Source organism: Volvox carteri, assembly GCF_000143455.1.
Source record: "Volvox carteri f. nagariensis unplaced genomic scaffold VOLCAscaffold_34, whole genome shotgun sequence".
NCBI lineage: Eukaryota > Viridiplantae > Chlorophyta > Chlorophyceae > Chlamydomonadales > Volvocaceae > Volvox > Volvox carteri.
The window spans coordinates 539,978-562,408 of NW_003307577.1; the positions used below are offsets into that span (position 1 = coordinate 539,978).

Below are 22,431 nucleotides of genomic sequence, written 5' to 3' on the forward strand. Positions count from 1 at the left end.
ATAAGCCCTGTGCGGTCCTTCCTTTTGTCAACCGCATAAGTAACGTCGTTCAACAAGCGGAACTCCTATGTGGGCCCATCAACGCCCATAACCTTCACGCCGGGCAAACTCAGTCGGTCAGGTAAATCCTCTTCGCTGTTCATTGTTGCCTGGAGGGAACACTGGCCCCTTGCGCAGGTTGTCATTTGCTTCGTGTCACGACTTGCCCTTTTTGTCGTCAAGTACGCACTTCAAGCTACCTGCAGGTCCTCGCCAGACCACCCTGCCTTCCATAGCCGTAAAGCGACTTCACCAAGCTCACTGCCGGCTATAAATACCGAAGTCAAGCTATCGATCACAGGAGGCCCCCAAAAGATAAGCCTCAAGTACGACTATGACGTATAGTCCACAAATGACACAAGTGAAGCATAGTATAACCGTGTGACAAAACATTCACACAAGAAATGTATAATTCACAGGTAAAATATGTAAACATTCGCAAACGAGTGTACATTCGCATCTCTACCATAAATCGATTAACGAAGTGCGTGTAAGGTAACAACCAAACACCTTACGCGAGTATAAGACAACACGAAATTTGCGTATTCATACCGATTATAACCTAAGACGACTAGGAAAGACGGTAAAATGAACGTGACGCTAAAATGTCGTGACAACATGGATGCACGTCGTATGACGCGACAATGTCACTGTGCTCCGCTGCGCTGCTCCCCAGCCCCACGTTCCCCTGTTCATTCCCCGTGTCCTTGCTTGGTAGCGAACCCTCCTCCACCACCACACCGTCAAGGAGCCTGAAGAGGGACGCCACAGGTTGATTGCTCAAGGCTAGTACGACTACTTGGACCTCCCTTCAGTGAGGTCAGCGCTAGTGCGTGGTGTCATCATCTATCTTTACCTCCCTCTCGCAAACTATCCAACAACCTGCAGCGGCAGCCAGCCAGTTCAGCGGGTTCCAATCATACATCGGCGCATGAATAACATCAGGCTGAGTGCGTGCATGGTCACAACACCGTTGACCGCATTTTTGGGCGGGGCCCCGATTTTGATTTCATTTCTTTATGAAGTACGCAAGCTGCTCGTTTGTACAATTACAATTGCAAGGGGCCTCCGAAGACTTGCAGTGTGCCGCGGAAGCTGTGGGGTGGATTGCTGAAGCCGCTGGCGCTTCGGGGATAAACATCACAGACAGCACCGGAAAGTGCTGCGGGCTTTTGGGAAGAGCTAGGCTTTGAGGGGGCCGCCGAGGGCGTGTGAGCAGGCGGGTCAATGCCTGAAGGGGCGCCGTAGGCAGTGCGTACGGTGCTGTACGGCTCTGTTTGCCGTGTGTGTTATTGTTGTTGTTGTTACATGGTCGTGGGTGCGTTCCCTGTACCTGGAAACCACCCTAATACGAGCCGAGGGCTCAAGGGCTGCCAGATCACCTATAAGCACCATCCTACCTCGCACTTCCAACGAAACAAGTGATGAAGGATACTAACGACCAAAGGGAACGATAGAGTTGCGGTGGGACCATATACGTTCCAGCATCCTTGCCAGGCGTTCAGGTTCCCACTTCATAGCGTCCTTCATATGCTCGGAGCGTGGGACCATATCAGATCAGATCAGATCTGATCTGATCATATCAGATCTGATTTTGTCGTACACCGGACAGTCCAGCAAAATGTGCTTCTCATCCTCGATAAGGCTATCAGTGCCGCAGCAAGGGCATACTCGCTCCTCCCTAGGTATATAACGCCGTCCCTTACGCGCTCTGTTAGTCGCCAATCCCCAACAGCAAAGCCTAAACTGCATAAGCTTGCGATTCGCTGAACGCGGGATAAACATTGTGATATGCGGGAGCACCTCCTTCCTGCCCGCTTGCTCGGCCGCCAGACCCATCCAATGCTTATACTTCGCCATGTGAATTCCTGGTTGCTTGCCGTCTGACGGGTACACGTCAGGCTGGACATCTAAACGCGTATGCTTCCAACCACTCACTAATCGGTCCTTGAACTCCAAAACCACACCTTCTGGCATTGGCCTGTCCATCAGCCACTCCACTCGTTCGCCTACCTCGTGTAGCCCTTGCGGGGTCTCTTTCCATACGTCGTGCCCCAGAAAATATAGAAAACGGAGGAGTAGTGTCCCCCATCCGGCCTCTTCGGGGTTGGAGAGGGACTCTGCGACCTCCTGTCGCAAAACTTGGTGTGCCACAGACCGGTGTGTGTTATGGCTGCGGCACCAGACCGCAAAGCCAACAGGCTGAAGGCTGGCAAGCTGCGATCGTGTCTGCTGAGCGTTGAGCATCCGGCCTGGACCGCGGACTTGGCGGCCGAGCCCCTGCTGTGTGTGTGTGTGTGTGTGTTACATGGTTGGGGGGTGCGTGACCCCATACCTGTAAGACTACCCATACGAGCCGAGGGCCCAAGGGCAATACTACAACGCCTAAAAGCCACGGAGAAAAAGGAAAAAACACCGCACATCAGCCCAGACTAACGTCCAAAGGGGGTAATTGAGTTTCGGTGAGCCCACATACGTTCCAACATCCTCGCCAGACGTGCGGGTTCCCATTGCATGGCCTCCAACATACTCTGTTGATGATCGAATCCCTCTTCAGCACGAATATCATTATAGGCTGGGCATTCCAATAACACGTGTTTTTCATCCTCAATTCGGCTATTAGGACCACAACAGTGGCAAAACCGCTGCCCCCTGGGGACATGGTACTTGCCCCTTCGTGCTCTGTTCGCCTCCAAAGCCCAGCAACATAAACGAAACTGCATTAGCTTACGATGTGCTAAACGAGGAATGAAAACCTTAGCATGTGTTGGCCACATGACGGCTGCGGCTCCCGAAAAGGGCAGCCCCATCCAGTGCTTATACTTCGCCATTTGCACTCCCGGTTGCTTCCCATCTGATGGGTACTCCTCTGGCAAGACAGTCAGACGCGTATGGTCCCAGCCGCTCATCAAACGCTCTCTTAGTGCCGTTATTATCGCTCCTTCTGGTAGAGGTCTACTCAACAACCAGTCAACACGCTCCTTTACCCCCCTGCTGTGTGCCGGTAACGGCACCTCAGACTCATACGTTTACGCCCAAGCAAGGGGCTGTCGGTGGCAGGTCGCGGACCTCCAGGCTATGTGTAACGGCCAATGACTCTTAGCCGTGTCTGCTAGGTTCCAGAGGCACCGCCTCTTCAACAGGTTATGAGCCCCGGCTTCCTGCCTCCCGCGCTCTGACAAGCATAGCTCCCACAGCATCAGCACTGCCGCAACAAGCACAGCTCCCACCACGTTGACAATACCCTAGCTACCGGCCTGCCCGCCCTTTTCCTGACATCGAGGAAGCCACCCGATAATTCCCAATAGTTCTGAAAGTGGTTATTACAGTTATCAAAGTGGACAGATCGAGAGATAAAAACGCCATGCCTTCTACGTTTATGTATGCATTCTTGATGGATGGACAAGCAAACAGACAGATTGACCTACAGACAAAACGGCAGGCCTGGGCAGGCATGTGCTTGGACAGATGAGACAGACGAGACAGACGAGACAGACGAGACAGACGAGACAGACGAGACAGACGAGACAGACGAGACAGACGAGACAGACGAGACAGACGAGACAGACGAGACAGACGAGACAGACGAGACAGACGAGACAGACGAGACAGACGAGACAGACGAGACAGACGAGACAGACGAGACAGACGAGACAGACGAGACAGACGAGACAGACGAGACAGACGAGACAGACGAGACAGACGAGACAGACGAGACAGACGAGACAGACGAGACAGACGAGACAGACGAGACAGACGAGACAGACGAGACAGACGAGACAGACGAGACAGACGAGACAAACAAACAATCCACTCATAAGGCTGGCCCGCTGGCTCTACTCTTCACTAGTCTGGAGCCCAATGTACCCCCCCCCCCACACACACATATACACATAAGGACTTCGCCCGCAAAACTGTCCGATTTTTTGACATTCAATTTGAAGGGCCTTCGACAGAAAATACGCCGGCTGCCGGAGGCGGAGCAAAGGCACGTTTTTCCCTTCCCGGGAAATCACAAAAGGCCATAATTGTCGACTCCCTGGATTGCGAAGGTTGATGATGGCTTTTGGTTTCGTCCAAAACCCCTGCCTGCAAAGTCTCTGCTGAAACTTTTTGTCTGCTGGCGGGCGCAGCGGCAGCAATAATGCGGACATGGTAGGTAAGGTCTAAGGCAACAAGAAAAAACAACAACGTAACAAAAATGTAACACTGTAAACATTGCCGACATGGAATAACCAGCAAGAACCAGCGTCCATCCGCAATATCCATTGATGTTAAGAAAGTATTCGCTATCGCATGCCCTCTTGGGGCATGCACCTTACGAACGAGCTGGATTAGAGTTAACTACCACAAAAAAAAGTGGCGACTGTGATTGTTCTTATAGTCCTTCATTACATCGTACGGAAGGTCCCTATCTATTAAATCAGGGCACATTGTGTAAACCACACACGACCGCGGTCGGACAGATCCCGTTGGCTACTGACACTGATGGGCGCTGAACCCTTGTCTGCTGACATTTATTTCAGGACAAGTCGGTTATGGTGAATTGGTGGTCGGTCAGTGCATCCACGAGTCAGCGGGGAAGGCCGCAGCAGCAGGCGGGCGCGGGCGAAGCAATAACGATAACCCTCTCAGATAGACCCCTCCGGGCCTCCGGCATCGATAAACTCATACGGCAACAGACGCACATGTTTGCATGCGTGATGTTGACATATGATGCTATGCATGATGCTATGCATGATGATAATGATGTTAGTGACGATGGTAATGGTGATTATTCATGCGTATCGATGAAATGGGATAATGCACGTCTAGGCAAAGCGTGACTTTACGAAGATGCAGAAGCCAAGCATCGACCAAGCATCGTTCCTGAGCCAAACGATATTTAATCAATACATCCACCAGGTAGAGCTGCCTAGGCCTGACTGACCTAGCAGTGCAGTGCCCGAGTCGCATGTCACTAACTTCGCAGAAATTGTCATGGATGTGAAGCATGAAGGTGTCCCAAAACATCGGGGAAGGTAGGGATTGCCAGGCTAGTAGTGGTCACGTTGAAGCTATATCCCCCTATTTCAGATCTCTATACTGCAAGTAGCGAAGAAGAGGCAGCAGCAGGAGAAATCTGCAAGTGTACAAGCCTATAGGAGAACTATCTATATCAACCTAAAATAGTGAATTACCCAATAACCTAAAAAGTAGTAAATCACCCATCAACTTAAAAATAGTACACAAAGACAATTAAGTAAGTACAATTACGAACATGTGCACAACACCAAAAGCATTAAGCAAGTTCTTTTCTTGGCGCACATCTCCCGGGACACTTGCCGTCTCTTAAAAACTTGTACCATAGCTCCTATATACCGCGAAAGACATGAACCAATAACCGCCAACCAAAAGCTGACAACCACCAACCACCAATCAACAGATAAACCCACTGCGCACACACGACATCTCTCTAGGTCGGTCAACCCCTGTTTCCTCAGCCGCGTGATGACATGCATATGGACAGCTTACCTCAGGACGTTCGCGGACACTCGGAGGCTCCCATCCCACAAAGCTTTGCCTCTCGAGAGGTGCAGCACAGAACCCAAAGCGGTCGCCGAGCTCTTGCCTTACTTGGCCGGGGGCCACAGCCCGGGGCCGCCAGTACTTGCAGGGCTCCGTACTCCCCGAGTCGTCACATAAAACTTTAAGACAGGCGCTGACCATAATGCATAAATAAACAATAAAAAGGTGTCTCGCGATAGATATAAGTACGCAGTGCGATCTAGTAACCAGAAAACTGCTAATTGACACCACATTCCCGGGCCGCTGCATTTCCCCCCATAGAATCTCACTTGTGGTGGGCAAAAGAGTGTCTCTGATTGAGTTCCGCTAGTCCATGCCACGGCGGGAATCCCGATAGATGGGCACACACTGGGCTCTGCTGAGCTACACACACACATACACACACACACACACACACTGTCCGCCACGTAATTCATACAACATGCGATGGATGGACGCGGTATGCAACGAAGCGCACAGCACTTCGTCCGTAAGACTTTTATCGTCTGTAGTATGTGCAGATCGTACATTAGATGGGTATCTGTTATACTAGGGCACGGTCTAAAGACGATGAAATCTTTTACAAACGATCTCAGCAAGCTGTCAGCGGTCTGTTAGACATATTCAAGGCTAGGAAGCTACCGGATCGGCGGGCGGAGGCGGCCCCAGAGCCGGAGCCTGAGCTGCTGTCGGCATCGAGGAGATAGCGTTCCCTGAACCATGGGCCAGACCCGACCCAAGGGTCGGTCCCGACCCCCCGCCCAGTCCCTGTCCGCCCAGTCCCTGTGCTGCACTTGACTGGGTACTTACAGAGCCATTATTGCTCAACAACGGACCGGACAGGAACTCAGGCAATGACAGTAATGGCGGGGTCGGATGCGGAGCTCCTGATGCTACGGATCGAGGTAACGATGACGAACGCTGCGCAGTACTTGCGTACGAGCTTTCAGAGCGCAGGTTGGATGGCAATTGAGTCCCGGCACCGACGGATAGCTGACGGCGCAGCCGAAGTGAGTGATGCTGCTGCCTCCGCAGGAGCTGCTGCCGCTGCTGGTGGTGGTCGAGGCGGTGTTTGTGCTGTGTTGGTTGCCACCATGGCCAGCCTCTCCTAGCTGACCCGCTACTCCCCGTATCCATCAGGATGTACACCTCGCCCTTTTCCGCCTCTGAGCCGGCCGTTGCGAAGGCGCCACTGGCGCTGCTGGTGCCACTTGCTGCGGCACCTGCTCTTGCATCATCGCCTTCTGCCGCCATCCCGGCGCCGGCGCCGCCGTGTCCTGCCAGTGTACGCCACCAGTACACGACTGTATCGCGACTTTGAAGGATCACCGTATCGTACTTGTGTGTCAGCATCGCTAGTAGCCTCAGCCCCAGGCCCAGGCAGAGAAGCGCAACGAGGGCATCCTTGAAAACTCGATGGCAGTAGCCGCGCGTAAAATTTGTCGTCAGGCGCATCAGTGTTAGTGCCGTATCGCCGGACATGTCTCCGTCAGGCTGAAGAAGGTCGCCGCGGAAATCCCGATCCATCCCACAGATCCCTTTTTCGCGGTACATCGCGGCAATCACATTGCGGTGTGTGGCCATGTAGTGGTCCAGCTCCGAAACCGTCAGTCCCTCCAGCGCCCAGCGGTTGTAAGACAAGCCCAGCAACGCCCCGGCTGGTGTCCCGCGTGCCACCGACAGCGACGGCGTGCCGAAGCCATTCAGCAGTCCACCAGCGATAAGCGTTGTGAGCACCGCCGCCGTCGGTGCAGCTGCAGCTGGCACAAATGGTGAGTCGGACAACAAGTACGAAAACCCCGAAGCCCACCACCATACACCGACGCTGATAGCATAGTACGACACGAATGAAGCGTGCGGCACCGTCAGTATATAGTACGGCAATGTAAAAATGGCGGGCGCCGCCAGTATCCAGGGTAGATCAACCATACACCGCGCCGTGAAGTATGCAGTGGGCGAAAGCCCTGCACCGCGTTCCCGACGCAGTACCAGACGGTTGGCGATGAAGGCTCGGAGATGCTGTACGACAGCCAGCACGGCAAGACACATCATGGCCATGACGATGTTCCCGGGTACGGCAGTAGGTCCCCACTTGTTGCCTTGGCTGGCGCCGACAGCCGCGGCTGCGCCCAGCAGCAGCACCACTTCTAAAACTGTCACCGGCCAGAAGGCGCGGGTTGCCTGAGATGGGAACCCATGGCAGTAATGGTCCGCAGCGAACAAGATACATAACAGCGGAAGGGGGGGGTAAAGGTAGTTTCAGGCGCATGGCGTGGCGCCAGCACGAGAGAGGGGGCTCGAGGTCTCGGAACCTCACACCAACCGTCGAGGTGAAGATCGGCGCATACCGATGTTATGTTGAGGTCGTGCAGCAATATCCACGTCATATTGAAATTGAACGGCAAGGTTGGTGTATATACATACATACACATGTCATGTCATGCCGGCAATATTGACAGGATGTTACATTGCGATGTCGATACAAATTTGTGATTACATCGTGTGGCAAAATAGACAGGGGAGACCTCATGGAGAAGCCCTAATTACGAGATAGGACCCAAACGCCCCTGCCAAATGTACCTGCACCGTCGCTCGCTTCAGGAAGATCCACAGGTGCGACAACCAGCCGGTGTTGCTGTACGAGGTGGTCTGCAGTGTCGCCAAGTCCTTCTTTCCCAGGTCGCATCTTTTATTGTTGGCGGCCTGTGCGCTGCTGTCGCGGCTCTGGCAGCCGTCCCCATGTCCATTGCGGGTATCGCCACAACCAGCCGCCACGCCATTGCCCCAGGCTAATCCGCCACTGGCAGGTGCGGCTGCGACTCCGGCACCGCTGCCAGGACTCGCATCCCCGAACTCAATTTTGGCGGCAACGGTGCCCGCACCAATGCTATCTGCACCCGTGGACAGGCGGTGGCTAACGCCGTTTTGATCTTCTGAGGCGCTGTCCCCGCCGTCTGGCCTTCTTTTAGGAGGCGGCCGCGGATGCACGACGGTGACGGTTCCATTGTCGTTTGCGCTGTCCCCTGAAACGATGCTGCTGGCAGCTCTCACACTGCAAACCACCGGGCTAGCGTGGCTGCCGGTCCCGCTGTCGTTGCCGTTGCCGGAGGTGCCATGGACGGCGTCCGTTGTCCCCTTCAGCTCCGCCGCAGATTCTGGTGACGGACCGGCGGGTATGAAACCCCTTGTACTCTGCATCTTGGAAACGGGCGCCTTCTCCGATTCCTGCTGAACGCCAAAAGGAATATTTCAGCGTATTTTGAGGATCCTAGTTTAGCGGGTCCTAGGACGGGTTTGACTTGCCTTTTGGTCACCGCATCCCCTCTAACGAGAAAGGCGTTCTGCGTGTACGGCGGCGCCAATGTATCAAACTTGCAACGATGGCAACCTCTGCCTATATCAGAGAATGTGTGGAAATGGGACTCCTTCATGGACGTTTGGATCCACGTGCTCATTCATCCTAACCCGCTATGTAGATCAGACTTGGCGACATGCGTTGGCTAGCCAAGGACTAGCTAGTAGTTCAAAATGTTTAGCCAGCCAGCTTGGCGCCTAACAAGGTATAATCACCTAGAGGGGTACGGCTAGGCTGCTGAAATGTACACAAGGCAGCAGGATAGCAGAGGAGCTGGAAGCGTAAAAATACCAATCGGTAAATTTGCTTGCCGGAAATGGCAAATGGCAATGGTGCCACATCCAATTCTATCTAGCCAGCTACGTAACCAGCTCTGCCTCCTGGCTTGCTCGCAGGCAGGTAGGTAGCTGGGTACAGGTGAACCAGCTAGGGTGAATCAGCCAGCCAGCTAGTTAGCTAGGTTAATTCATCCACTTTAGACAATGACCCAGCTAGTTGGCCGTCGGGATATATAGCTTCTTAGGTCGAATGGAATCCTTCGCACCAGGATTATTTGGCTGGAGCTGCCGCCGCCACCGCCGCCACCGCCGCACCCAGTGGAGGGACCCTGGCCCGTAGTGACCGCGCGGGAGCCATTGACGGATAGTCCGTCTTTATTTCCGCCGCCAGCGGCGCCGCCGCTATCGCCCTTTATCTCAACCCCTCCACCGCTGCCGCCTCCATGGCCGCTATGTACCGAGTTGGCTTTTGTGGATTCGTCTTCGAAGGCCGAGAAGATATGACCTTCTCCTTCCTCTTCATGGATGACCTCTTGTTGTACGCCGCCGTTCTCTCGGGTCCCTCCTTCGTACACTCCGGCGGCGGGTGAGCGGAATGAGGACGCATGCGCCTGACAGACGGACGTGCACAGACATAGATGGATAGATGGATAAACTCAAGGGCGTACGGATGTGGTGCGTAATGTAACGGCGTACAGACTTTTGGATGGTGAGGACACGGTATTGTTCTTTGTGGCTAAGGCGTGCCGTCAGAACAGGACGGACGGACGATCGAAAACTAGAAACAGACTCACGGACGGACGGACAGATGGGCAGATGGACGAGTGGACAGATGCAGGAACTGTCCTAGCCTTCTCACTCGTCCACCCCACCTTGGTGAGTTGGAACCGCTTCGCGGCAGCCGCAATGGCCACCTCGACCTCTGCCGGGTTGAAGCGTGCCCGCCGAGTACGCCCAAGCTGCGGCCGCAGGAAGCCTTGGCCGCCGCTATCCGCGCCGCCACCATTGCCGGTATTACTACCGTGGCCATAACCGTTGACATAGTCGCTGATACCGCCGCCGCCTCCGCTGCCGTCAGTGGAATGGTTGACCTCGCCGCCACCGCCACCGCCACCTAAACCACCTTTTGTAACGTCCCCGCTGGAACCGTCAACGCCACTAACGTGCCTGGCGAAAGCTGATTCCGGTAAGAGAGTGTTCGGCCAATGGCTGAAACCGGAATTGAAACTGGACTCGCTGCCATCGACTGATGTTGCTTGGCCGCCGCTTGCCGCTGTTACAGATTCCGAGCCTGCTGTGCGGCGGCTGCCAGCACTGGCGTCTGCTGTGGCGGGCCTGTCCAGGCTGCCGCCACCGCCACCGCCGTCGCCGCCGCTGCTGCTGCTGCTGCTGCCGCCAAGATTCCAAGGGAGTTTCGCCCACGAGACGCGAGACAGCAGCTTGCCCGAGAACAGTCCATGAGACGTGTTTCCCTGTATGGAACACACAAATTAAGGATAATCGTTTGTCTGTCAAGCTCCACAACATCAACAATTGAGTGATATGGTAAATACTAAGATGCTGATACAAAGTGTGGGTTTCCCACTGTATATCGGAGAGAAACATACGGGGTGGGTGTTGTGTGCAGCTGACGGCGGCGAAGCGTCGGCAGTAACGACTCCGGGACATGCACACGTACTGCCGTACATCTGTACGGAAGAGCTAACATCGCTGCTAACATTCCAACCATCAGCAACGCGACGAGGAGTCCTCCACGACATTCGTCCATTCGATACCACAAACACAATTACCACCAACAGCACTGCATCACCACCACCACCGTCAATAACACGACTTGGCGCGTAACCCTCCCCGAGAGATATTTAGCCGCTGTGTTATCCCGCCCGTCGTTCATGATCTATCCCTTAACACCTAAAGGTGACTCGCAATGCCCTTGGTCGTAACATTACTGCGTAGGGGAGTATCTCTGATCGGTGTTCATGCTGCGCGGTCCGGTCTCGACTTCGGCAGTGAGGGCGCCATAGTCACCTATGATCCTTCCTCGCACGTGGGGCTATAAACCTTTGATTTAGAATCCGACATAACTCGAAATACCATATAATATAATAAGTTTATGAAAACCACTGCTACAATCACCATTGTTTTGCATTCTTCTCCAACATCAATAGCCCACTTCCCACCTGCTGCAGAATTGGCAGCCGTGTGGAAGAGCCGCCTTCCGAAGCACCTCCCGGCCCCGCCGTCACCGGCGGCACCGCGATGTTGCCACCACCGCCACCAGCGTTGGAAGCACCGTCATCCCCGCGCGAGGGTGCTTCGGCAAAGTTGGTGCCGCCGGCGACAGAGGCGTTGGATGTGTCCATGGAGTTTGCGCTGCGGTACTGCTGGAGCACCTGGTCGGAAGTGGCCGCTGAGGATGGATTGAAAAGCCGCCTGAACAGCGGCATATGGGATGTAGAAACCTGTGGGGCCGGGTTATTGGTGGCTGATGATTACAGCATGAAGGCGGGGAGGTCAAAAGATAGGCATGTACGCTTGTACGACATCAGGCGGAGATTGCGATTGCACTGCAGACAGGGAATGCGGTCACAACCTGAAGGAAACATGTTTTTGGTTTTCAAGTCTGGCAGAGCTCCTTGCGTGCCGTGTTTTCCCGGGCCCCTCCCCCTCATTGTCGTTTACCCGGTCAGCAATGCGCTCCGCGTATCAACTCCTGAGAGCCACGCAACTTACAAATGCCGTACAAACATGTAGATATGCAGTATGAGCGAAGTTGGTACATATGATGCATGAGACAGATTCGCCAAATCAATCCGTACATAGAGCATATGTTAGGGAATGGGCATTACTGGTAAGGCGCGACCATTGCCCCCGAGAGATCCCGGGAACAATACCCGTCAGGGTCAATAAATCTTCCGATGGTGGAAGGCATTGCGCCCCTAGTTGATGGACGGTGGTGACCTGGGGTAAAGTTAACCTGCCAGCCTACCAGGAATGGAGATGGGCCGCTGTCGACCCGGCAGATTCCGTTGGATGCTGGTGGAGGGTGCGGAAATGGACTAGGGTGACTGTATGAGGGTGCCCCGAAATACCGGGGAAGGCAGAGTTTCGCAGGGTAGCTGCCACGGGTGAAGATACACCCCCCTGTTTCACACATCACAGAGCATATACCGACCACGCACGCATTCGTACACGACGCACCCGGGTCCTGCCGGTCCTGTCTGTCATTGCCGACGTACGGGACAAGGCCAGGGAGGATGCCGTACTGTCACGTGTTTCCAGCGGGGACGCCACACGCGTTGGTAACTTTGGAGTCACCGCAGCTGCCGTCATCACCGAGTTTTGGAAATCCAGGGAAACCGTGCCCAGAAATGAGGAGGAGCGCGATACCACGTTACGGTTAAAAATGTTGGACGCCGCGCGTCGGAACTTGTGGGTTAGCACCTGCACGGTTGTTCATAATACAGAAGGGAGCATCATACCATTCACTGTCACTTCATTTTGGCGTATGCACATGCTTTGTCGATGCTACAGTCATATGTTTTACGCGACATCAGCGCACAGAAAACAACACGAGCGTGTACAGCACAAAAGGTGGTCGCATGACGCGCACGAGCAGCTTGTATAGTAGAAGAGTAGTAGTGTTTTAAAACCCTAAGGTCAAGCACGCGGTGCACTGGTACCGCGTCAGCAGGAAAAAGAACCCTGTTTATCCCCCAGCGCCGTTTCTTGACTCAGGGCGACTGAGCTGACAGCGAAACCGAAAGTACAGGCCTTCCAACCCCGCGAGGAAGCTGGCACTAAGCTTGCCGGCTACAGCCGTATACAAGGATGCACATTGCCCGGGGAAGGAAGGATGCCATGCACAAAGATGCGCTGCGCATGGTCATGGACTATGACCGTTTACCTTGCGGCGATTTCCCCCCTTGGGCGCAGGGCGACATGTCGATGGGTTTTAATCTTTTTTTTGTGTGTAAAAGTCTCGTTTTACCTCTGAACCATTTCCGCCAACAATGGCCTCCGCCCGCCCGGACTAGGCTGCCTTCTTATCGCCCTGCTTCCGCAAAGAAAGGTGTCGCATCTGTGGTGACTTGGTGTACTACAGAAGCTGTGTGCGTACCAAAGTAGCCGATGAGGCAAGGCCACCGCAGTGTGCGTCGGCTCTGTGCTCTTGTCGGCCGAGCGGGTGCTCAGCAGCAGTGTCCCAAGTGCGTGGTACGGGCTAACACGCAACTACGATAACCAAGCCTACAAAAGCCAATAAACCCTAAAAACTCCACTAGAAACCACAAACAGTCCATCGGTCGTCGCCGCAATTACCACCTCCCTCCCGGGACGTACCTCCAGCGAGGAACTTGCTGCCGAAGCTATCCGCCGCAGTGCCTGCCGCTCCGCATGTGCCGCTGCCGCCGCCTCCGCCTCCACCGCTGCCTGTGCCCTCAGCTCCTCCGGCGACGGCGCCTTCAGGTCTCCTTGCGCCACTCGCAGCAGTGTGTCGATCAGTAGAGCCTTGCTGACAACCACCAATCCCGCCGGCGACGGCGCCACAGCCTCATGCCCTGCTGTCTGTGGCGACAGCGACGCCGAGCCCTGTTGTGCGCGGTGAGCCTGAACGTGTTTGGCGAAAATCAATGATAAGAATTAAAGCGGAATTTTTCCAAAGGCGAGGAGCTGCCTGCTGCATGTGGCGCGCCTCAGAAGTCCAGTCGGCACCTCAGCACCTCAGCCCGCAAGCCATTAACCCTATCCGAGCCCGCACCCACAGCCCATTCGCCTAACCACCAGCAGTTTTAATCCATGCCTGCAGCCCCCACGCCTATATCTTTCTTTGCGAGTTTCACCCCTTCCACCCCTTCCACCTGCGCCACAAGTGCCACCAGGAGCTTCGCATCCTCGTCCTCTTGGCCCAGCTTGATGAACAGCTGCCGAAGCTGGTCAAGTGTCAGACCATCTGGGGCAGTGACAGCAGCGGAGGCGGCACTGGCCAACGCAGGTTGCTGGTGGTGGGGGTCGTTCCTCGCGGATTGTAATGAGAAGGAACGCGACATGTTCGCGACGGCTGGAACTCCGGCTGCTGCTGCCGCTGTTGACGGCGCTGCGGGTTTGCCAGATGCCGTCCAGGCACGCCAGGCGGCGGAGGCGGCGTGAGTCAAGTTCCATGTGGTGGAGCGATCCACCACCAAACGATCAAACTCCGCTTCTAAAATCGCTTTTATATCTTCCGTGAATTCCGGGCGGTAAATATCGCCACCGGCGGTGGCGGCGACGGCGGCGGAATAGCCATCTGTGGAGGACCCACAGCTGCGCAGGCCGCTACCCGCAACACTGTTGCACCAGCTCATGTTTGCGAAGGGGCTCTTCAGGGTGGACGGGGTCTTGAGGTGGCCCGGAGAGGTGGCGCCGGAGGGTGCTGCCGAGGTGGGGCTGGTGGGTGGGCCTCCGGGACGGGGGGAGGAGGGGGAGCCGAAGAGCATGGCGGTAAAAGTAGAAGTGGCGCCCGTGCTGCCTCCGAAGGTTGCAGATTTCATTCGCTCCTTCCATCGCCTAGGTAGGTCCTTGGTAAGACAGTTCTTGTTGACGATCTTGCCTGCGTGCAGGTCGATATAGGTCGATAGATCATGATCGAGAGTTCCATCGGGAACCAATAAGGAGCAAAGCGTCAGCGGGAAAAGTGAAAGGCGATGTAGTGTGCAGTGTTTGAACACGGGTTGAAATCCGGACGATGTCAAGCTGGGTCATCTATTTTTAAAACTTTCGCTCCTGCTGCCTCCCCGCAGTGTTAGATTGTGACGACGCAGGGAACATATTGAAGTGTGGGAACGGTAAGTGTCAAAACGGGGCTGATGCGGAATGCGTGAACCCGAGAGATCGTGTACGTGTATGTGGATTCGTCGGTGATAATCGGTCGGTAAGCGCTCGGGGACACAAGAATGCCGGGGCAAAAACGTAGTTGAAATGTCGCACGACGCTGTACGGCTATGCAAGCGAGAAGAAAATATACAGCTAAGGGAGCCATGCGGGTGTAGTATTGAGCCAGAATCGCGTGCTAGCTACTGCTCCAGAGTCAACCAACGGAACGAAGGGTAGGACCGGGACATGGGATGAGGCTAGGGATTAAACACCGTACGCAACGTTGCTAGCTCAGGCACCCGGGCAGCTCGGCAAAAAGGGCAAGAATCGTGACAAGGGTTACAGTTAGGACGATACCTCGAGGGGAGCACCTGGGTGGTGGGCTTTTGTCAGATTCTGTGAGCTGCCTGAACCGCTGAGAGAGCTTAAAGGACCGTCGCTCAAAAGCTATACAGATACGAGAACGCCTCCTAGGCCAAGGCCACCGCTTGCTAAGCACATGCAGCCTGAAATACAGCTTCCGTTTGTTCACCCAGTCGGCCAGCCCAGCCCGGCCCCGGCGCGGCTGTTTGAGCACTTGCGCGGGAGATCCTTCAGGTCCCGTATAGCGGGCTCGGTCGTTCATTTTGTCTGGTCTGTTCTGGTTTGGTTCATTTTTGGTCTGGTCTGGTGACACTTCTGCAGTTATCACCGGAAGGTTACGGATGTCGGTACGGCTGACTGGATGAGGTGGGTCTAGGTAGCAAGACCAAGTAACCACCGTCGGTTGTACGGTGGAATCAACTATCAATATATACATATCGTCCATGGCCTCCCGGCTTTGACGGACAACCCCGCACTCGTGCGGCACTTGTAACTTTTAGTGATGTGCTCCAGTCACCTACCAGTAACAATGTCTAGGAGTGTATCAGCCACGTTCTCGAACGGCGGGAAGGAGTACATCAGGCTCTCGAAGTACTCCCGTACCTTGCCAGGTGGGCCATGGTACACTGTGCTGCCACTCTCTCCTAAAAGGTGAATCTGAGGCAGGAATTGCAGTGGTATGGTAGCGGCCGTAGCGACAGCGGCGGCCGTGGTAGCGGTGGCAGCCGAAGACAACGGTGAATTACTACTGGGATAACGAGCGCGTGTATATGCTTAGGTAGCATGTTGTGCATCGGTGCGAAGGCAGGACGTGCTGTCGAATATTCTTCCCGGTCGTACCCTGTCGTACCGCTGCCATACCTCATGAAACATGTGGAATACGGAGTGACGAGGCTGGTGGATGACGGCCACGACGTTGACTCCGCCGTTGACCGCAAGGTCCAGGAGTGATCGCAGTACGACATTGCTACATGAGGCGTCCTGAGGGTTTGTTGGTTTCGGAGTGATGGCAGCAAGTAGCACATGCAAGCAGCGTATGCAAGTATACGTTTTGTCACTAACTCATTTTACCCTATTGACGAGGACACACGTTTTCACGCACGTGCACGGAAAATACATACGGCATGCTGCATAAGCGTCCGTGTTAAGCGTCCCTGTTTCTGCTGTCCCTGCTTGTCCTACCGCTACACCAGCCCTAACAACAACTGTTTGCTGTGCCGTGCATATCTGCTCAAATGCTGTCGAGGGATGTTCCTCCGCCGGGTGCTGCCTGAAACAGTCAACGTCTCCGCCCACAAGGGGAGATCTTCCCTAGGTCGACCTGCAGTCACTGCTGGCCCTGCTGCCATTTTAGTAAAACTCAGCAGGCGATCGAAATTCCAAACACAGCCACACCCAGCCACACCCAGCCACCCACCAGGCCGCTGGTCGGCTCGTCCAGGAAGAGCAACGGGGGCCGCGATACCAGCTCCACTCCGATGTTAACTCGCTACAGGAGCGGACAGACACACGTACATGCATACAAACACGTATATTTACGTATAGTTGTATACGCATACATACATACATACGTACATACGTACATTTGAGAAAGCAGCCGGGGCAAGCTGGTTGCCGCACATGCCAGTATGTTCGTACCTGTCGATATGCCTGGGTCCCTAATGCCTTTTCGTTTATGTTGCTGGCCGCTTGAAGCAAATAGATCTCTTAAGAGAGGATCGCACGTGAGCGGCGAACCTGCAAGCTAAATTTGCGAAGGACTCCAAGCCGCGGAGGACGAGGTGCATGCATTCTTGCGATGGTATCGGTTGACCAGCTGAAGTTGGAAAACCTTATCTAGAACAGCACCCGCACGAATATGGAATACGGGATACGCACCTTGCGCTGGCCACCGCTGATGATGCGTGCGCCGACGCTGCCCACCCTGTACGACTGCGCCATACGCAGTGCCATCATACCCAGCACCTCATTTACCACTTTGCGCCTCTCCTCAAGGGAGGACAGCGCCATGGGAGCCCGCAGGCTTCGAGGCAGGCGGTCCCAGCCCACAGCAGCGGCCGCCTTGCGACTCATGGGTTGGTTGGCCCCTCCGCCGCCGCCTCCGCTGCCTTCGGCCCCACCTGCAGCCGCAAGGCATCCGGATAAACTGGACCCTTTACTTGGAAGCGGAATAGAATGGTGCGTGAAATGATGCATAAGAAAGACGCAACCTACGCAGGTATTCTCCTTTCCGGTACCTTGGGGAATCCATGTTCCGTTTTGAAACGTACGAAGACATGCATGAAGGCCCGCACCTTCTTTCCTCGGGGGGGCCTTCCGCTCGACACGCATCGGCAGCCGCAGTGCAGCACTGTACTCGAGATTCTCCCTGAGGCGGAAAAAATCAAAAAGTGATCAAGGACGCAAACCACAAACGGCGGTCCCAGTGGCAACACACACACACACACACACACACACACACACACACACACACACACACACACACACACACACACACACACACACACACGCGCGCGCGCGCGCACACACACACGCATCCGCGCGCGCACACACACACACACATGCGCGCACACACACACATACACACACATACACACACACATACACACACACGCACACACACGCACACACACACACGCACACACACATACACATACACAGTTCTAAAAGTGATCTTCCATCACCGGCGTCCGTCTCGAGTTTCGCGGACACAGATATTCGTTGCTTCTGTTGGCCAACGGTAACAGTTCATACCTGCCAAACATCACTAACCGATTAAACCGCTAGCCCCCCAAACAGTGTAAGCGGGTTAAATCGGTGGTGTAAGATCTGAAGAATGGTTCCAGAAGGATTGCCTAAGCCAGCGGTGGCAAGTGTCTTGGTGAGCGGCTCTTGCCGCCATACGACATTCCCGAGGCTCTGCCTGCGCGTCTAAGTCTAAGCCTCTAAACTCTACCCTCAACCCACCCGCAATACCTACACACCTTACAACGCACATAAGCCATACTCATACAAGCTACACATGCCAGTGCTCCCCTCCCATACATACATACATGCATGCATGCAGACATATAGCTGCACATGCCAACGGAGACGTATCGCCATATGAGCTCATCGACATCGGAAAAGGTGATAAGCGAACGCAGTCCTGCATAATGCTGCCTTTTTGCTCAGCTGTGGCCCCCCGCATCGATCTAAATTCCCTATATTAGGAGAGTGGCTTGACGGGCGGTCGGCCAGGTGTCGGCGGCCCGCATCAGCGCCGGTCCGAGATGCGCGTGTATTATCACACAACCTAGAATGAACTTCACACTTCCTACTTATGTTGCGCTTTGACACAGGTGACGGTGCTCCCTTACAACAGTCATATTCGTCCACAGTGCATGCACGTTCTACGGAACCCATGCCATCCTCCGTTGCTGCCCTCCGCTACCTCCCTCCTGAACCACGTCTCATTCCCTCACCTCACCTGCCCTTTCCCGAAAGCCACTTCACTCACCGAATCGTCAGATCCGCACAGACTATGTCGTCCTGGGGCACGAACCCCACCACGTAGCAAATCTCCCGCGCGTCCCGAACCTCCCGCTGCATCCCCGCCCCAAGGGCGTTGATGTTGAAGTTGCTGCTCCCACTGCTGGCGTTCTTTGCGTTGCTACGGCCGCCCTCCCTGTCTCCACCACCAGCTGTCACTCCTTCTTCTCCGTCATTTCCTGCCTCTCCGCCGTCGCCAGGAGGCCCCCCTCCCTCGTTCCTTAATGTCACGGTACCCCGGCTGCTGCTGCCTCGGACTGCCCGCCCCGCAAGCAGCGCTAGGAGACTCGACTTGCCGCAACCGGAAGGGCCGAGGATGGCGGAGAGGTGGCCGGCCAGGAAGCGGCCTGCAAGTTCGATGCGGATGTGCATAAGTAGTGTACTTAATAAGGTGGAGTCAATACTATGGCCCCTTAGCTCAGCTGGTTAGAGCGTGGTGCTAATACACCAATAGGCACGCCAAGGTCATCGGTTCGATCCCGATAAGGGCCACAGGTAGTGTTTTTGTGGGCAGAGTATCCTTTTCTTCCCGTAGCCAGAGGTGGGGAATGATGATGGCTACCCGCGGAACTATTCCCGGCAGAGTTTATGGCCGCTCCAACTTCTCCGGACACACCTGCACTTGCAAGCGGAACTCCTATCTTTTAACTTGGTTCCGTGGGGGGGTTCATGAGGGCCCGTCGGGACTTATATATACTACGTTATGACGAAGGGTCAGCCGACGTACGGGTGTCCCAAGGGATTATAATCTGAACTGGAGGGTTCCGTGTGCATGCGTATTTGGCAATGCAATCAACAACAGTTCACGAGAGCTATGACTCTATGACTCCCCGCATGTTTGAGTAGGGGAGCAGTGGAACATGCCTGGCCATTCTAAAGGTTGCATGGCAGCAGTAGCGGATGTGAAAGCGTGTAGTGAGTAGCGCAGCGGATGCAACAGCGCTAACCAGCGAATGCGCCAACCGTTGGCAGCTGGTGGTTGATGCCGCACCTGACACGCCGTTGAGAACCAGATTGCCATGCGGTTGACCGTTGGCCCTCCACGTGAGATCCTCAACCGCCAAGTGGTAGCGCTGGATTGCACCCAGATCAGGATAGGCGGCCGTGACTGGCTGGCGGTTTAAGTAGGCTGCCGGCGGGTGGAGGGGGGTAGATCAAAGAGGCGATAAGATCGCGTGCTTGCACATATCGGCAAGTATGTCCCCACAAGCATCGAATTGGCGGGGGCATCAGTTTGCCCCAGGAAACGTAAAAACGGGACGGATACGGCTCTTGTAAAGCCCTTCACCCCTATCTCCAGGCTAACCCCAGCCCCTCATCTCTAACCCAACCCGTCCTCTAAGCAGACCCCAGCCGCCACCCCAAGTCTACATCCTCCTTGACACCGCCGACACCCTTTTCATTCCAGCCCATATCCCGACCTTTACGGCCCAACAGATTACACACCTTCACCCCTCGCCCCAGCCCGCAACTTCCCTCAACCAGAACTTACACACAAGGTCCCGCAGCGCCCGCTCGCCCCGCGACCGCCGCTCCTGATCCGTCTCCGCGTGGTGCTTACTGCGGTCCAGGGAGCGCACCAGCACCGCGCACAGCGCCGTTGCCACCAGAATCCCACAAAACACAGCCACTGTCGCCGGCCAGACGCGCGGTGCAATAGAGCCAGCAGCACACAGTGTAAGGGGCGGACAGCTCGTGGGCTGGATGCTCTCCGCGCGGCAGTAGTGGCCAGGAGGGCAAAGGATCTCCAGAGACGGGTCGGGGCAGTAGTAGCCGGCGCTGTGGAGAAGGGTATGAGGGGAGGCAGTAGAAGGTAGGGGTTTTGTGATTGATTGCGGGGCTTGAAGTACATAGGGCGGTAATAAAGGGAAGGGGAAGGTCATGAAGGGGCATGAGTCACGCCTATGCCAGACAGAACGGTGAGCCAGGCAGGATGTGAAGGTGGTCAGGAAGGTAAAGGGAAGATGCCGTGGGATCTCCACTGCTAACTGCGCAACCGTTTGGGGTTTTGGTGATGGGGCGCTATCAGCCGTGTGCGGTTCAGCCTGTGTAGCACACACAGGAACGCACGCACCGCATTGACACAGAAAAAATCCTTCTTATCTGGTATAAACTCGCTTGGAAAAGGTAGAGAACGTGAAAGTCTTTGATTAGCTTGTCAAGGACACACGCCCGACAGCTTCATCAGGACTACTCGAGGTGCGTCCAGTCCACGTGTTGGCAGGGCCCCCCACGCTATGCGTTTTAGCAAATGCAGCATCCACTCCAATTTGATAACACCCTAAGAGATACATACATACATACATGCACACACACGCACATGATCGCCTGCGCATTAACCGCGCGCCCACCTGCATCTCCGATTGGGCAACGTGGAACCGTTGGGGCAGTAGTTGCCTCGCACCGGCTCCCGCTCTTCCAGCAACTTGCGAATAACCTCCCGGTACGGCAGCGAACCTTGGAACGGCAGATCGGTAGAGCCCTGTGGAAGCGGTATGACGGGGTATGGTGGTTTATACGTACGCGAGTGCTTGTGGCAGGAGATATCAGGTATGTGCGGTATGGTGTTGCAGGTATATATTTGCACAAAGCGGGCACATACATGCGGTGGTGATACTCAGGAGTGAGGGAGAGCCCCACAGATGCCCGCGGGAGAGAATTCAAGAGGATTCAAGAGGATTCAAGAGAGGAGAGGAGAGGAGAGGAGAGGAGAGGAGAGGAGAGGAGAGGAGAGGAGAGGAGAGGAGCAACACCCGGGAGGCTGCCTATGCAGTCGAAAGGGTTGCCAGGTGGACGGTGGCCTTCCGTTAAAAAAATTGCGTTTACGTGTGGGGCGAAGATTCGTACATGTAGCAGTAGTAGAAACAGGTGATGTATGTCGATAGATCATCCAAACCACCTAACCTCCAACGAACGTAACTGGCGAAACCCACCGTGAGCCCCTGGATGAGCAGCTTCTCATAATCGCAGGTGGTAGGCGAGGTGGCACGCGAGGGGCAGAAGTAGCCGGCGGTGCAGGGGTGCGCCTCTGACGGCGACGGACAGAACCGACCGGCGGGACAGTCCAGGGAGGACATGATGCCGTCCCGCTCCTCCACGAAGGTACCCTCTGGACAGTATGTGCCCGGCTCGCATGCCACGCAACGAGCCTGACACGAGGCCAGGTGTCATAGGCATCGCCAGCCAAGTTTGGGTATAACAGCGGGTCGGTCGGGGCGAGGTCAGTACGGCGGCTTAATGAACAGCTAGCAGAGTGGGCGTGCGTGGGTTTGAGTTCGAGAAGGGAGGACTGTTGGTCGAAGGGATCGAGGGTTGAAACTTTGTTTGCCTTGCCAATATTGTTCTTGTTCTTGTTCTCATTTTTGTTCTTCTTCTTCCTCCTCTTGTTCTGCAATTATGAAGTGCTGTGTAATGCTGCCCCAGCACGGGCTGGGTAGCATGGCTCACACGTACTCAGTCACTGCACGC

The 22,431-nt window shown here is 55.1% G+C and overlaps 3 protein-coding genes across 3 annotated transcripts; 1 reads left to right on the top strand and 2 right to left on the bottom strand.

The window, feature by feature from the left end:
* Window positions 1-3,437: 3,437 nt before the first annotated feature.
* On the top strand, window positions 3,438-4,067 carry VOLCADRAFT_93889 (uncharacterized protein; the record flags this gene model as incomplete). The annotated part of the gene is made up of 1 exon (XM_002953082.1): window positions 3,438-4,067. One exon carries the CDS (start codon window positions 3,438-3,440, stop codon window positions 4,065-4,067), a length of 630 nt encoding a protein of 209 aa, XP_002953128.1.
* Window positions 4,068-5,106: 1,039 nt separating this feature from the next.
* VOLCADRAFT_93890 (uncharacterized protein) lies at window positions 5,107-8,784 on the bottom strand (the record flags this gene model as incomplete). Its single annotated transcript, XM_002953155.1, has 4 exons — window positions 5,107-5,124; window positions 5,877-5,970; window positions 6,704-7,767; window positions 8,167-8,784. The coding sequence occupies 4 exons, from the start codon at window positions 8,782-8,784 to the stop codon at window positions 5,107-5,109; spliced, it is 1,794 nt and encodes a 597-aa protein (XP_002953201.1).
* Window positions 8,785-15,945: 7,161 nt separating this feature from the next.
* On the bottom strand, window positions 15,946-17,442 carry VOLCADRAFT_63329 (uncharacterized protein; the record flags this gene model as incomplete). Its single annotated transcript, XM_002953156.1, has 4 exons — window positions 15,946-16,089; window positions 16,294-16,413; window positions 16,850-16,921; window positions 17,311-17,442. The coding sequence occupies 4 exons, from the start codon at window positions 17,440-17,442 to the stop codon at window positions 15,946-15,948; spliced, it is 468 nt and encodes a 155-aa protein (XP_002953202.1).
* Window positions 17,443-22,431: the final 4,989 nt, after the last annotated feature.